The 14,191-nt window shown below is 45.6% G+C and overlaps 1 protein-coding gene across 1 annotated transcript in view; it reads right to left on the reverse strand.

The window, feature by feature from the left end:
• Positions 1 to 6: 6 nt before the first annotated feature.
• HEG1 (heart development protein with EGF like domains 1) overlaps positions 7 to 14,191 on the reverse strand; it is a 29,246-nt gene continuing 15,061 nt past the window's right edge. Inside the window, exons 5-11 of the mRNA XM_049629446.1 lie at positions 13,868 to 14,134; positions 11,836 to 13,224; positions 9,427 to 9,543; positions 8,681 to 8,800; positions 4,219 to 4,322; positions 1,039 to 1,097; positions 7 to 789 (exon numbers count right to left, since the gene is read on the reverse strand). Coding sequence (XP_049485403.1) covers positions 561 to 789; positions 1,039 to 1,097; positions 4,219 to 4,322; positions 8,681 to 8,800; positions 9,427 to 9,543; positions 11,836 to 13,224; positions 13,868 to 14,134 — 2,285 coding nt within the window. The 3' untranslated portion in view covers positions 7 to 560. The remainder of the gene's footprint in view (positions 790 to 1,038; positions 1,098 to 4,218; positions 4,323 to 8,680; positions 8,801 to 9,426; positions 9,544 to 11,835; positions 13,225 to 13,867; positions 14,135 to 14,191) is intronic.

The raw sequence follows: 14,191 nt of genomic DNA on the forward strand, positions 1-14,191 counted from the left end.
TTTTTTTTTTTTACTTAGTGGACTATCACGATGAAGGTTTGGGGTATTGATAAGCATGTATATTCTGTGCAGGAATTTCTGTTTCCCTCAGAGAGAGCTGGAACTTTTTAAGGTAAAGAGGAATGATTTCATCGCATCAGCTCCTGTATCCCATCATCTCTTATACACCAGTGAAGAAGAGGAGACAAAAAAGAGGCAACATGCCAAGGACCCGGTGACTTCAAAGCTATGCGTGTGTGCACGCACACATGTACAAAGATACAGACACACAAAGGCCTTTCGCTTAACACCCATTTCTTTTTTTAAGTTTTTATTTATTTTTGAGAGAGAGAGAGAAAGTGCGAGCAGGAAAGGGGCAGAGGAAGACAGAGTGAGAACCCCAAGCAGGCTCCACACTGTCAGCGGGGAGCCTGATGCAGGGCTCAAACCCATGAACTGTGAGATCATGACCTGCACCAAAGTCAGACCCTTAGCAAACTGAGCTACCCAGGAGCCCCAGCACCCATTTCAAAGATAGACTGGCTCTGTGACGAACTTCTTGAATCTGAGCCCCGAGTGCCTTACATATCTATCCTAGGTCTGTGCCTAACTGTATAGGTGGAGTTCTCCCAGAGGGCCATTCTCTTACCTCTGAAGATCCGCCTCTGAGATCCCAAGAGCTGGCAGACCTCAGCAGAGGACCTACAGGAGTTGACACATTTCTGCATCCCGTCAGCCAGGTCAAACAGTGTCACATTGGAGGCCAAGGAGAACGTGGTTTGCAGGGACATGACCACTGCACTGGACTCCCTGTAGACAAAGTGTGTAGGGTTTTGACTGTCCTAAAATGACATGTGGGCCCAGGGCTTTTGGAAAATGAATCCATCTCCGTTCTCCAGGAAGGGAATGGGAGAGCATGGAGGCCCAGTGACTTTGGCCCCCCCCGGTCACTCTGTGGCTTGGTCAAAACAGAGCCCGGTTTAGTTGCTGTCACCTATGTTAGAATAGCCTCCCCTTTATGAAAACTGGTTCACAAGTGAGAGTAATTCTGTTACTTACCTAGAAGCATGAACTGTGGATCGGGTATAACCAGGAAACATTGAAAAACACACATTTAACTGAAAGGAAGAACAGGTTGGTCATTAACTGTGAGATAGATAAAAGCCCTAGACCTAGAACCAATTTCCTATTTTCAGGATAAAATAGGCATTTTCTAGCTATCAAGTTATCAGCAGGCAGCTTTACAGAGGAGTGGTGTCCTTTTTTTTATTCCCTTCTTAAATGCCTCTCTGCTCTTGTTCTGTTGTTCCCTGAGTACAAAGGGAAAGAGGCAGATAGTAAATCAGTGGGGAAAATCTTGGCAGGAAATGATGTTCAGAACAGCACCCTTGGATGCAAAACATCTTCAAAGGAACAGATCTCTTCTAAGACCCAGGGTTTCAAAAAACTCAGAGGCAACTGTTTATTTGGACTTTGCAGAGTGAACGAGGCTCACTGAAAAGACTTCAGCTACCCCCGGTCTGGCAGGCCTGACACAAACCCCTCATAATCTGCAGTGAGTTGACCTAACTCAAAGATAGGTCCTCTTCAAAAAGGCTCTCCATGGGAAATTACATTACATGGGTCAAGAGCCCCTTTGTCGAGAGCAAATTAAGAGTGACTCTCCCTGTGTTTGCCTTGTGCCCTCAGAGAGAGCAGAAAATCCCTCTAGGGCATCAAGTTCCATGCCTGTTTTTCTGCTCCCCCAACAGTGGAGGCTGGAGATTCCTTCTATGCTGAGGAAGGTTGTAATACCTTGACCTATGCAGACACACCTGTCTTCAAAGCCTGTGTGTCAGACACATTTATTGTTCATAGGATGGAATAAAACATAGGATGTTATTAAACCTTTGGCTTTGTATGGCATTGCTTTCTATTCTAATAGGCAATGATTTATTAGTAGTATAATTACTTAAACGTTTTCCCCCAGGTAAAAACAGAAAAGGCATATTTCAGAACAGAATGGTATCTTGGGAAAGGCCACTTGAAGTGGCTTCTCTAGTCTAGTCTAGTCTATGGGAGTGGGGATGTCACATCACTAGTAAATTATACACTCATACCTGGTGAAAATGAACAAGTTAAGTAAGTCACTGAGCACCGTATACTGGGAGGGACAGCACCTCTGCACAGGATTCTAAGCCCCTGTACTCCCTTCGAAGGAAATATTGACCTATAGCACACCCAAGAGGCAGCTGTGGTGAAGTGACAAGAACACCAGGTATAGGGCTGGTAGACATAAAATCCTGCTGTATAGTAAAGAATTTAATCTTGCTCAAACAGAGGTCTGGCCCTTGGCTCCCAGAAGCTAATCAATAAGCTTTTGGAATATCCTTTGTCTACCTGGAGGCCCTGGGCCACTCCAAATATCTAACAACGTGACTTATGCAGGGGTTTGGGGTTATATGGTATCAGCCTAACCTCGAGAGGGGCTGGAGACTGAGGTCAGCCATGTGAGCGGTTGAATATGTCCATATATTTGCTCTAGACACCAATATTCAAGTGAGCTTAGCAATACTCCATGAATACTGTATACATCATTGCCAAGAGGAGCTAACACAGTGCATGGCTCCATGGGGATAGGACAACTGGATGCATCAAATTTGGAATCCTCCTTGACTCTGCCCTATGTGTCTCTCCCATAGCTGACTGTAACAGGGACCTTTTCACTGTAATAAACCATAACCATGAGTTTAAGAGCTTTCACTGAGATCTGAAGTCCTTACAGTGACTATCAAATCTGAGGGTGGTCTTGGGGATCCCCAAACTTGCAAATGGTGTCAGAAGTGAGGATGGTCTAGTGGGCTGTTCCTTAACTTTGCATCTGCTCTGTGTGAACTCAGGCAATGTCATTAACCTTCAGGGTCTCCCCAAATTCTAGCTGTAAATGTGTTGGCAATACCTCTTACAGGAGTGAGGCATCTGGCAAAGTGCCTGTCATAGACTAGATGCTCAATAGATACAGAGACAGAATTGGAATCTAAATGTCATGCAAATAAAATCTACAGTCCTATAAAATCCTATAGGTTTTGGCTAATATACTCTTACCTATAAAAAACAAGTAAAACTGAAATCAGAAATCAATTAATCTCTAAAACTTGTATTAATGGCAATTTTCAATGTTCTGAACACCAAATCTTAGACTCAGGTAGCAGTTGAGAGGTAAAATTTACTATTTGAGCTTCTTTTTTTTGAAAGAAAGAGCAAGAGCGCAAGCAGGGAAAGGGCACAGAGATTGGAGGATAGAGGATCCGAAGCAGGCTCTATGCTGACAGCACAGAGCCTGATGTGGGGCTTGAACTCATGAACCGTGGGATCATGCCCTGAGCCAAAGCTGGATGCTTAACTGGCTGAGCCACCCAGGTGCCCCTGAGCTTCATTTTTATCTCGTTTTCCTTCTTTTTAATTTTTCCTTACTTTTTCCACCTGACAAAAAGTAGGCAAAGAGGGAAAGAAGAGGAATCAAAGGCCTCTCGATAATCTTTAAAAAAAAATTTTAATGTTTATTTATTTTTCAGAGAGAGACAGAGTGCGAGCAGTGGAGGGTCAGAGAGAGAGGGAGACACAGAATCCAAAGCAGACTCCAGGTTCCAAGCTATCAGCACAGAGCCCAACGCAGGGCTCGAACTCACGAACCATGAGATCATGACCTGAGCCGCAAGTCTGATGCTTAACCAACTGAACACTGAGGCTCCCAAAGGCCCCTAGATAATCTGTGCAGTGAGTTCTCAACCCTGGAAAATCAGGATTAACTGTTATGTCTTTGGCATTCTCCTGAGGAAAAAGAGCATTATTCTCCCCAAGTTTGGAAACACAGAACGAAAGTCACACAGCATGTCAACTGCAGATGGGAGAGTAGGATTTTCTGGATCTTTCCTCTTTGCCAATAGTTCTTATTGGTGCATACCATCTAACCGTCTGTGACTATGAATCTGCACAGGGAAAAGAAACGCCAAGGCACTGATAAAGGCTGCATGTGAGAGCACACCGAAGAAGTGCTTCTCCTGGGCTTCACTGGATCTCAGCACCTCCTTTCAATTTCCAAGAGGCTTTTAATTTTACCATGAAGTTTACCTCCCAAATGTAATGGAAATGAACAATAGCCCAGGAAATATAGCTGGTCCTCACGAGGTTCCCAATTCTGAATGAAATTTGTTCTAGAAAACAAAGGACTCAAAGAAAGATGCTTTTCAGGAAACTTACTGTTCTGGTGATCTCATTTTCAACTTCACGTAGGTCTGAGTGTTTCTCCGTGGTGGTATTGAGAAACGTTTTCTTTAATTTAAACTCTGTCACGAAGGTCCTAACTGAAAATGAGAACATAACCCGTTGAGACCACGCAACTGGCCGACTGATACATAGCCGTGTGTTTGTAAATCTCTAGCATATCACTCTTAACTCCACCTCGCAGGACAACCGTGGTGCCTGTCCTTCTCCTTGAGGATAGAGAACACCTCTCCCTCTTCTAGTTCCTCTCTAGGAAGGTGGGCTTCCACTGAGCACAAGGCTCAGACTCAGTAAACCTTTGGGTCAAAAACTCCTTTTGCATGTGTGTGTGGGCTGCTGTGAGGAGCCATCCTGCCACCTTGCCAGTCGCCTCCTACATAGTAGATGCTCAGTGAAGCTGGGACAAGGAGGAAAGACCAGCTGGCTTAAATGACATAATCCCAGGAGGAGGGGGAGGGGATGTGGGGTCAAGCACAAAACATGCTCGTCAGGCCTGAGAAAGCTTTCGATAGAGAAACGCTGTTGTTCTCTAGCCTACATTGCAAAGCCCTCAGCTTCAAGGGTAGGCTTTGGTTTCCTCTTCTCATCAGAGTTACCCCACCAGCCGCCATCCCTCTCGCATAGAGGAAATGCCCATTTTGTCGCTGATGAAAGAGACTTCCAGAAATCGGACAACGGATTCAGGATGACAGAGAGGCTGTGGAGGACGGTGCCAAACATCTGTAGTGGGCCCAAGCTGCGGGGACTGCCAGGCCCCATGGTCACAAGCCAGGCAATGCAAACGACCCATATTCAAGATATTATTTGAGTTCAGACCTGAAAGAAAGCAGCCCCGTTTTCAAGGCCCATTTCACTCATAAAATAAAATCGTACTCATCACTTTGTGCTGACTGGGCCTGAGGAGAATGGGACTTACAAATGGGCAGGCGACCAAAAATTAGCATAGCATGCTTTCTATCTGCCTCTTATCTTCCTTTATATTAAATTCTTATCTTTCCCTCTGGACAGGGAGGGAAAAAAAAGACTCGAAACCCAGGAACCCACGAAGCTGCTCTTTCACAGAAAGCTTGCCTGCTGAATTAAGAAAAAGGCCCACAAATGAGCCAGGGAACACATTTAACATCTTATACTTACTGTCTAAAGCCCTTAATCCTTATTTAACATCTTTTTGCTTGTTCTACAGTTCACTGAAGCCAGCTGCTTAGGACTCTTTCTGAGCAGCAGGGAGCTCTTTGAAAACATTCTTGGCCAAATGAAAGCATTTCAGCATGCTCTAATTTGCATGTTCCTCTGATGTTTATGAACAATGAAGCTAAATGACTTGAAAAGGGAAAGATGATTGTTAACACAAAAGAACGGCTCTCCTCCTGATCTGAGGTGCCTGTGGGACACTGCACACAAGCTTCCACAACTCCCACCCCACTCCTTCATCTTCCTTCCTCACCCATCCAGGCTGATACCCAGACTCTCTGGATGGAAATATACATATTGTAACTGTTACGTACACAGATCTCTTCCGAATCATGACAGTAAATGTGGCCTCTGCTTTAAGAGCAGCTCTGAAGACGGCATCACGCAGCGTCCTGCAGCCCCTGCACTCTGCCCAGCACACTGACGTCTTTATGCCTGCCTTTCATCATCTGGCTTTAAGGCAATTTTTTACTTCACATGCAACTAACTGCTGACTTATACAGGTTATATAAATGATTTTTTCATTATTTATTTATTTTTATTTACTAAGTTTTTTAATTTCAATTCCAGCATAGTTAACATAGTGATACATTCATTCCACATGTCCACTGTACACATCCATGCATCACCATGTGCTCATCCTGACAAGTGCCCTCCTTAACCCCCATCGCCTATTTTACCCATCCCCTGCCCGCCTCCCTCTGGTAACCGTCAGTTTGTTCTCTGTAGTTAAGGGTCTGTGTTTTGGTTTTCCTCTCTCTTTTTATAGAAATGAATTTTTAAAAGATCCATAAGTATTACTTTGTATTCAGAGTACTTAGTGTTTTCATTGCTGTCAATTCTGGTCCAAGAGGTTGGGGGCTAATGTAAAATGATACCTCCCATCTGGAGAACTCCCCCATTTTCAAAGCTTGCTCAGATACTTCATTTTATTTGCTCTTCACAATAACCTTGAGTGGGAAGCAGAGCAGGTGGTAATCTGATTTTACAGATGAGTAAATGGAGGCTCAGGGGTCATGGGCCGTAGGTGGTAGCTCCAGAGCTGGAAGCCAGGCAGCTGAGCTCCTGGCAAGAGCATTTTCCACACTGCTTCACAATAAAATCATTCCATCTTCTCCCTCCTTAAACCAAAGACTCCTGGCCTATTTCTTCCAGGGGGTAGCTAAATGGAATCGGTTACCCCCAAAACAAACTATTAGAGTAAGAGGAACTCTTGATTTTGAGTGATGTCTATATGCCTAGATTTTTTTTTCCTTTAAATAATGCTTTGACTTGATCCTTGTATTTTGAACAATTTCCAAAATCCTACCATTATTTTAGTAGGGTATCAACTGTTTGAAATACATTTCTAGGCCCAGGATGGAGCTGCTCCTGCCCAAGGTGCCACGTCAGCCAACCGAACTTTCGAGTTCTGTAAATGCCCCCCGGTGACTAAAAATGCAGCATATTCAGTCGGTCAATTCCCCAACGCCAAGTCAACTATTGGCTCTATACTTACTCCCTTGTCCTTGACCTTTCTAAATAAGGGCAGATATGCAAGCCTAGCCGATCATGCCCTGTTTCAGAAGTGATGCCGCTTCTAACACTCTATAAAACTCCTGCTTGCCCAAAACCCCTCAGGGAGAGAGCTCCACTGTTTGTGAGGCTCCGTACTCCCCCAGTCCACGACTGTTCCCCTTTATTTTTTTTTTTTTAATTTTTTTTTTCAACGTTTTTTATTTATTTTTGGGACAGAGAGAGACAGAGCATGAACGGGGGAGGGGCAGAGAGAGAGGGAGACACAGAATCGGAAACAGGCTCCAGGCTCCGAGCCATCAGCCCAGAGCCTGACGCGGGGCTCGAACTCACAGACCGTGAGATTGTGACCTGGCTGAAGTCGGACGCCCAACCGACTGCGCCACCCAGGCGCCCCTGTTCCCCTTTAAATAAAGGACATCAAACTCATTACCTAGCCCTTCTAGTTTTGTCATTTGACACAATCTTTTTAAAAAATCTGATGATTCCCCTCAGCCTGTTAATTCACGCAAATATCACTTTTCAGAGGTCACAGACATTCATTCTCTCAAAAAAATATTTACTGAGCACTTTTTGTGTGTTAAGTATCACACCGGTCAATCAAAGGTGAGTCACTTTACCTACCGGTTTCCTTATCCAGACTAGATAACTCTATGCCCTTCACTTCTAATTTCTTCAACAAGTTCCATGTTGAACTGAACACTCTAACGCAAGGTTATACCCTTTGTGGAAGAAAGCTTTTATGATGAACACATTATTATGTGATGGGAGCTGTGGGCTGAAATGTGGCCTCTCATCAAACAAGCGTAGATACTTGGCCACTTAGCACCTGGTCAGGACCTTAGTTTTCAAGTGGGTTGTTTGCTTTTTAACATGTAAGCTGGAGATTATATTTAAAATCAACCAGCTTCAGAACTATCAAATTAGGGAATGAAGTAGGACAATCTGTATGGTACAATTATGGCAGCTTTGGAAAAATGTATCTGCCTATGAACAGGACCATGAAGATCATTTTTAAAAATGAAAAGGAGGGGCGCCTGGGTGGCTCAGTTGGTTAAGCGGCCGACTTCGGCTCAGGTCATGATCTCACGGTCTGTGAGTTCGAGCCCCGCGTCGGGCTCTGTGCTGACAGCTCAGAGCCTGGAGCCTGTTTCAGATTCTGTGTCTCCCTCTCTCTGACCCTCCCCCGTTCATGCTCTGTCTCTGTCTCAAAAATAAAAATAAACGTTAAAAAAAATAATAATAATAAAAAAAAATGAAAAGGATGTGTGAATGTGGTAGGATAATCAGGGTTTTATTCTCTCTTTTTTCTCCTTAAAAATATATTTTTTATTATGTAGTTAGAATATCCTTTTGATATATATTTTTCCTAACTGTAGGGTGAACGGTTAAGCAAATAGTGTTATGCACAAATAATGGCCTATCCATGTACTCATTAGGAAGTTTGTAAAATATTTTTAATAACATGGAAAAATGTTTAAGATATAAAGTTTGTACAAATACTACATGGTTGCAATTGTATAAAAATATAATGCAGAGTAAAAAAAGATTGCAAATAAGGTGCTGTATCTCTGAGTGGTTGAAAAATAGGTAGCATCTTTACTTCTTTCTATATTCTTTAAGTTTATACCTTGGAAAGATCCTGACTGTTTAGGGAGGAAAACAATAAATGTTATTTTTAAAAATATTTTGTGGTACAGAAAAAAATTCCAAGATAGATTAATTCTCTTACCCAGGTTGCATATTCCTTTTTCCAACTGGTACCCAACCGGGCATTTGCAGGTATAGGATCCCTGAGTATTGTTGCACATGGCCAGGGGTGGGCAGGGGTTCAAGAGGCATTCATTCACATCTACAGAGGAGAGAAAACGGGGCCACACTGAACCTGCGGCAGACAGCAGAATCATTACCCAGTGCAGTGAGCACTTCCGAAGGGCCAAATGGCACTGGGTGCAGTGGGGCCCCAGAGATGAGTGGGATGTTGCCCTTGTCCTCAAGGGGCTGTCTATCTACAGGGGATGGAGGCCGTCGTGTATATGACCAACTAGAAACAAATCAGGCTTTGAAAGTACAGAGAGAGTAGGAGATCCTGATGGAAGGGAGAATAAGGACTATTTCAGATAACATCTGAACTGGGACTGGAAGGACTTTAACAAGCAGATGGGGGTGGGGTTGCAGCCTGAGGCACCAGCAGCGAAGGCCACAGGCAGGAAAGCATAGGGGTCTTTAGGGAGCTATAGATGGTCCAGTGCAGTAGGGGTGTAGGCAGCCCACCGAATGGAGCCAGATCATGGAGACGCGTCAACATTATCGTCTGATGTTATTCTGCAGACAACACTTAAGTATGCCAACTCTCAAATAAGCAGGGTTTTTACTTATGAAAAATCTTGCTTTCCTACATTTTGAAGGAAAACAGCATTATTGCCTATCTCAAGGACATACTGTAGTACAGACCACTGGAGACACTTTTCCTCTTACCCATACTGCAGTCATCCCCTTGCCAGGAAGGTGAGCACATGCATCGATACCCACGGCTGCTGGAGTCCACAGAGCATTTCCCATCATGAAGACAAGGGTTAGTGGCACAGCTGTTAACTAAAAACACATTCCAGGAATAAAGCAGTTAATCACATAGGAAATGTAAAAGCAGCTCTAGGTAAATATTTAATTCTCCTGGCTAATATTTGATTTTTGCTTATTTCTGTTTACTTGCCCTGAGAGGTCGCACTACTAAAATAGAACGGGTTCCCGGGAGGTACAGAAGAGACGCTGAGGGACCGGATCCTGGCAGTAGTTTGTGTACGTGCACGTGTGTTAGACAATTGGATCCTTGAATGCAAGAATTGGTTCCAATCCTAATGCTGCTTACAGGTCACTCAGTTCAAGGCTGATGATTATATCGCCTTTGACACTCAGAAAATTCTACTTGAATCTCTGCCAATTTAAAACACACATCGGGGGAGAAGTGGTCCCTGATTAACCATCCTCCCTGCTCCAGGATTCCCCCGTTCCAAAAAAATCTTAAAATATAACTGGGCCTCCACATATGGTGCAATCATTTGGAAAAACAATCGAAGTTGTGCACTGCAGTGCCCTCTCTTTACATAATGTCACTATGAACCCTATCTAATTCATCTAGGCCCTAATAGTGCCCAGGCTTCAGCATCATCTTAGACTCCCAGGGCGGAGACCACAACTCTCTGTTTTGGTATCTATAACTAGCATTGTCATGCTCTAGTTATGTAATAACTGCGTAATAAAGCCTTCTGACACATGCTCAGAGAAGCTGAAACCCACAACATAACTGCATCATTTCCAAGCAGAAAAATTGCTGGAAGAATGAGAAAAGGATGGCAGGAGTCAAGAGCTGTAATGCCAAAAAAATAATCCTGAGAACAAATGAGCTAAACCTAACAATGGTGTTCCTATTTTGCAAGGCTACTTTAAATATACCTAAAACTACCCAAAGAGGCACAGGACCTGCATAACCAAACACCGTACCATGGATACTGTCATAAAAAATATATTAACAGGAAGTAACAATGTTACTTATTCTCACCTACAGTTATCATTGTAATGACTACAATCGGCTTTAAGGGAGATTTGTGAATTAGGTTCCATCTGGTATTGGAATAGATTTGGCTGGAAATGAAGCCCTGTGAGTCCTGAAGCAGGGCTCCCAGCTTCCCTGGAGAAGGATCCACCTTTCATTTCCCAGAGGTGTTTAAATCACTGGCACAAAAGAGACACTGATTCGCCTGACATGGCAGGGGTGGTCATGGCCCTCCAGCCCCCAGGCTGACCGTGGCTGATTGGCTGGAACTCAGACACTAACTGAGCTCCCTTGCTCTAGTCACTACAAAGTACTTCTCTTCTTTCTTCTTTCCTTAAGACGTCAAGCTCCAGGGGTGCCTGGGTGGCTCAGTCAGTTAAGCATCCGACTTCGGCTCAGGTCATGATTTCACAGTTCATGAGTTTGAGCCCTGCATCAGGCTCTGTGCTGACAACTCAGAGCCTGGAGCCTACTTCAGATTCTGTGTCTCCCTCTCTCTCTGCCCCTCCCCCACTTGTGGGTGTGCACGCTCTCTCTCTGTCAAAGATAAATAAGGATTTAAAAAATTAATTTAAAAAAACGAAAATAAAAAAAGATGTCAGGCTTATATAAGCCCTTTGCAGTTTTCCTTTTCTGGATCTGGACAAGCCGAATGTACAAATTTGAACACGACATCGAAAGATATACCATTCTAATTTCTTCTGCCTTTCCTTAAACTATGAAGAATCATGTGAATGGTTTGATTTCCCTCATACCAGCCACTTCAACATGAATATAAAGATAACCTCAAGAGTAATGTCAAGAAGCTCAGGTCGCCCTGTCACTATCAGAAAAGGTTAGTTCATCATCCCTTTGCCCGCATTTGTCCACTAGCAACATGTTCTTAGGAAGACCAAGGAGCCCAGCTTCCCTTGAATCAAGAGAAGCCTTCCCGGTAACTGAGAGGCTGGCTGAATGAGAGGCTCAGGGCTCTGACCGGCGGACAGAGCCTACTCACTCCCTGTGTCAGAAAGGCCACCTAAAGCTTCTCGATGCAGTTCTTCCACCGTCCCATCCCACAGCACTGACCTGCTCTGGCCTCACAAGACTTAAAGGCATGCCTGAAAGGCTCTTGCATTTCTGGGAATTATAAGCCACAACGGTGCTACCTACTGATGCCATACACGGCCAATGGCATCCTCACCTCTTCCTTTAGGGAGAGTTAGGTAACTCAGAGGTGAGAAAATTAGGTCATCCATGACATTGTGTTATAAGAGGACAACACAGACACGGAACTATTGCAAATCTGCCACACATTCACAGGCATCCCGAGCCTGTGCGGCTCCGCCTTCTACCTGGAGCTGCCGATGACAGTGCTGTCGGTGACAGTGTGCTGCCCCGAGCAGCGAAGGTAGTAGATCTAGGAGTCAGTACTTGGTCTGTGGAAACGCCTACGGTCTGGGGAGAAGGAGATGTTCCGAGGAAGTGTGAAGCCGGGCTGTTCTCTTCCGTCACACCGAGCCCCGTGGTTGGTCCTTTCGCCGACGTGGGTACACTGGTCAGGGGCACCAACTGGGTGGTAGCATCTACGTGGGCTTGGCTCCTTTCTGTGGTGACAGCACTTTCTGTTGAGATTCGTGGTACTGGAATTTCAGGGCTGGTTGGCAAGAGCTGCTTTCCAGCCGTAGTCTGTACTGTTGTGGGGTCAGCCATCAGGGCTGCTGTGGTTGACGCAGAGCTGGGGGGATGAGAGGTCTCAAGAATGGTGGTTGTCAAAGCTGGAGACATTCGGGCTATGCTGGTGCTTACGGCTGGAAGGGTTTGCTCAGTGGAGGACTCTGTTAAGGCCAAGGGCATAGGGATCCCTGAGGTAGACCTCATTGTTACAGCTTCGGTGGCCTCTGTGGGCAGAGACTCCAGGCTCGGTGGCTTTGACTCTGTAATGACTTTCTCATGGTATGGGTTACTCTGGTTCTTAGGATTTGCTGTTTGACTACTGGGGAGCATTGCCATAGACAATGCCATTGTCGCTGTCTGAACTGGAGTCACAGGCAGGACCAGAGTAGAAGGTGAAGGTGCCAGCGTTGTTTGGGAGGTGGACGGCGAGGCAGGGGTAGATGCTGTCAGGGACGCTGGTGAGGAAGACACAGGTGTGGGTGCATGGGGAGTGGACTGCAGTGGAAGAGTAGAGGCCCCGGTTGATGGTAAGATTGAGGAGAATGACTGGTGGGACTGGGATACTGAGGGCAGGGGCAAAGGGGGTCCCGAAGAAGAAGAAGAAGAAGAAGAAGAAGAAGAAGAAGAAGAAGAAAAAGAAGAAGAAGAAGGAGGAGGAGGAGGAGAAGAAGAGGAAGAAGAGTTGCCAGTCGATCCAGCATCAGCGTCCAGAAGAACCAACGTGTTTGGCATGTTAATGGTGGATGTGTAGGACGGAAGGTTGGCTGTGCGCAGAGCCAGGGACTCGGTGGAAGGCTGGGCGTACTCCCCTTCATAGGATGACACATTACTTCTTTCAGTCTGAGCCTGAGAAGAGGAAGAATAGTCTGAATGTGAAGAGTTTGAGATCTTAGCAGAAGAGGTCGAACTCTCCCTTATGTCCGGGGTTGAACTGTTGTCTACAATGGACAGCAATGCCCGTTCTCCTTTGGTAAAAGTAGACGAGACATAGGTGTGGTCTGCGTAGTCGCTGGAAGCCTTCTGTTCAAAGTCCGTGCCACTCACTTGACTGTAGCTAATTCCAGTGACTGTAAATGGAAACACCAAAGTTAGGTCAACTAGACATACAAGAAATATCCCAAACACATACTAAATGCTTACTTTGGAGAGGTGGTTTTCAATGGCGAGCCCTCTGGATGAGCAGTGTGGGAGGGCAGGAACGGGCAGGGTCTGTGCAGAGTATATTTACCCTCCTGGGAGGAGTGTGGGTGGCAGCAATGCAAATGGTAATAAAAGAGAAGTGGGGCCAGGGGCTGAAGAATAGGGAATAGGTCCAAATTCCTTCCACATGCCTTTTTTGATAAAAGCAAACTGGTATCTGAAAAGCTCTTAAGACCCCAACAGAACAATTGTTCTGTCTAAATGGAAAAAGGAAAACCCTCCCCATTTTCCATTCTGTGTAATGATAATGAGATATTTCTTTCCCAGGAGACTGGCCTTGGCCACAACTGGTTGGTCTCCTTTATTCCAAGTATCCTGGTGGACAACACCGTAAGTGCCTTAGCCAAGTGCGTGTGGGGATGGGGTAGGGGGGTGAGAGAACCTAGAAAGTTCTCTTCAGACAGAGCTTGTAAGGTACTTTCTGGGTTGACAGCAAACGTAATCCTTCTAGGACTGTGAGTACGCTGACAGGTGAGCTGAAGGAACGTGGGAAGAGACCCTGCTCCTCACCTCCCAGGGCTGGTGAGGCCGCCAGGGAACCGGAGACCAGGTGGGCGTCAGCAGTCACCGTCACGTTCCCGTGCTGGGTGGCACTCTCGGTTTCTCTGGGCACCACAGAGTGCCCCACTTCTGCAGAACTTGTGCTCGTGTTGGTGAGAGACCGTGACGTGCGCTCTGCAGTCCCCGGGAAAGTAGCTGCAGTGTGCGGGTGGGGAGCCTCGGCAGTCCCCTCCTGCGCGGCAGAACTTCCTCCAGGCTCAGGACCCTCCTCAGTGGCTACAAGGAGATTGAAAGGGGATGGCCAGTCAGTACAGGGGTGCAGCAGCACTGTCA

This window comes from Panthera uncia, chromosome C2 (genome assembly GCF_023721935.1).
Source record: "Panthera uncia isolate 11264 chromosome C2, Puncia_PCG_1.0, whole genome shotgun sequence".
NCBI lineage: Eukaryota > Metazoa > Chordata > Mammalia > Carnivora > Felidae > Panthera > Panthera uncia.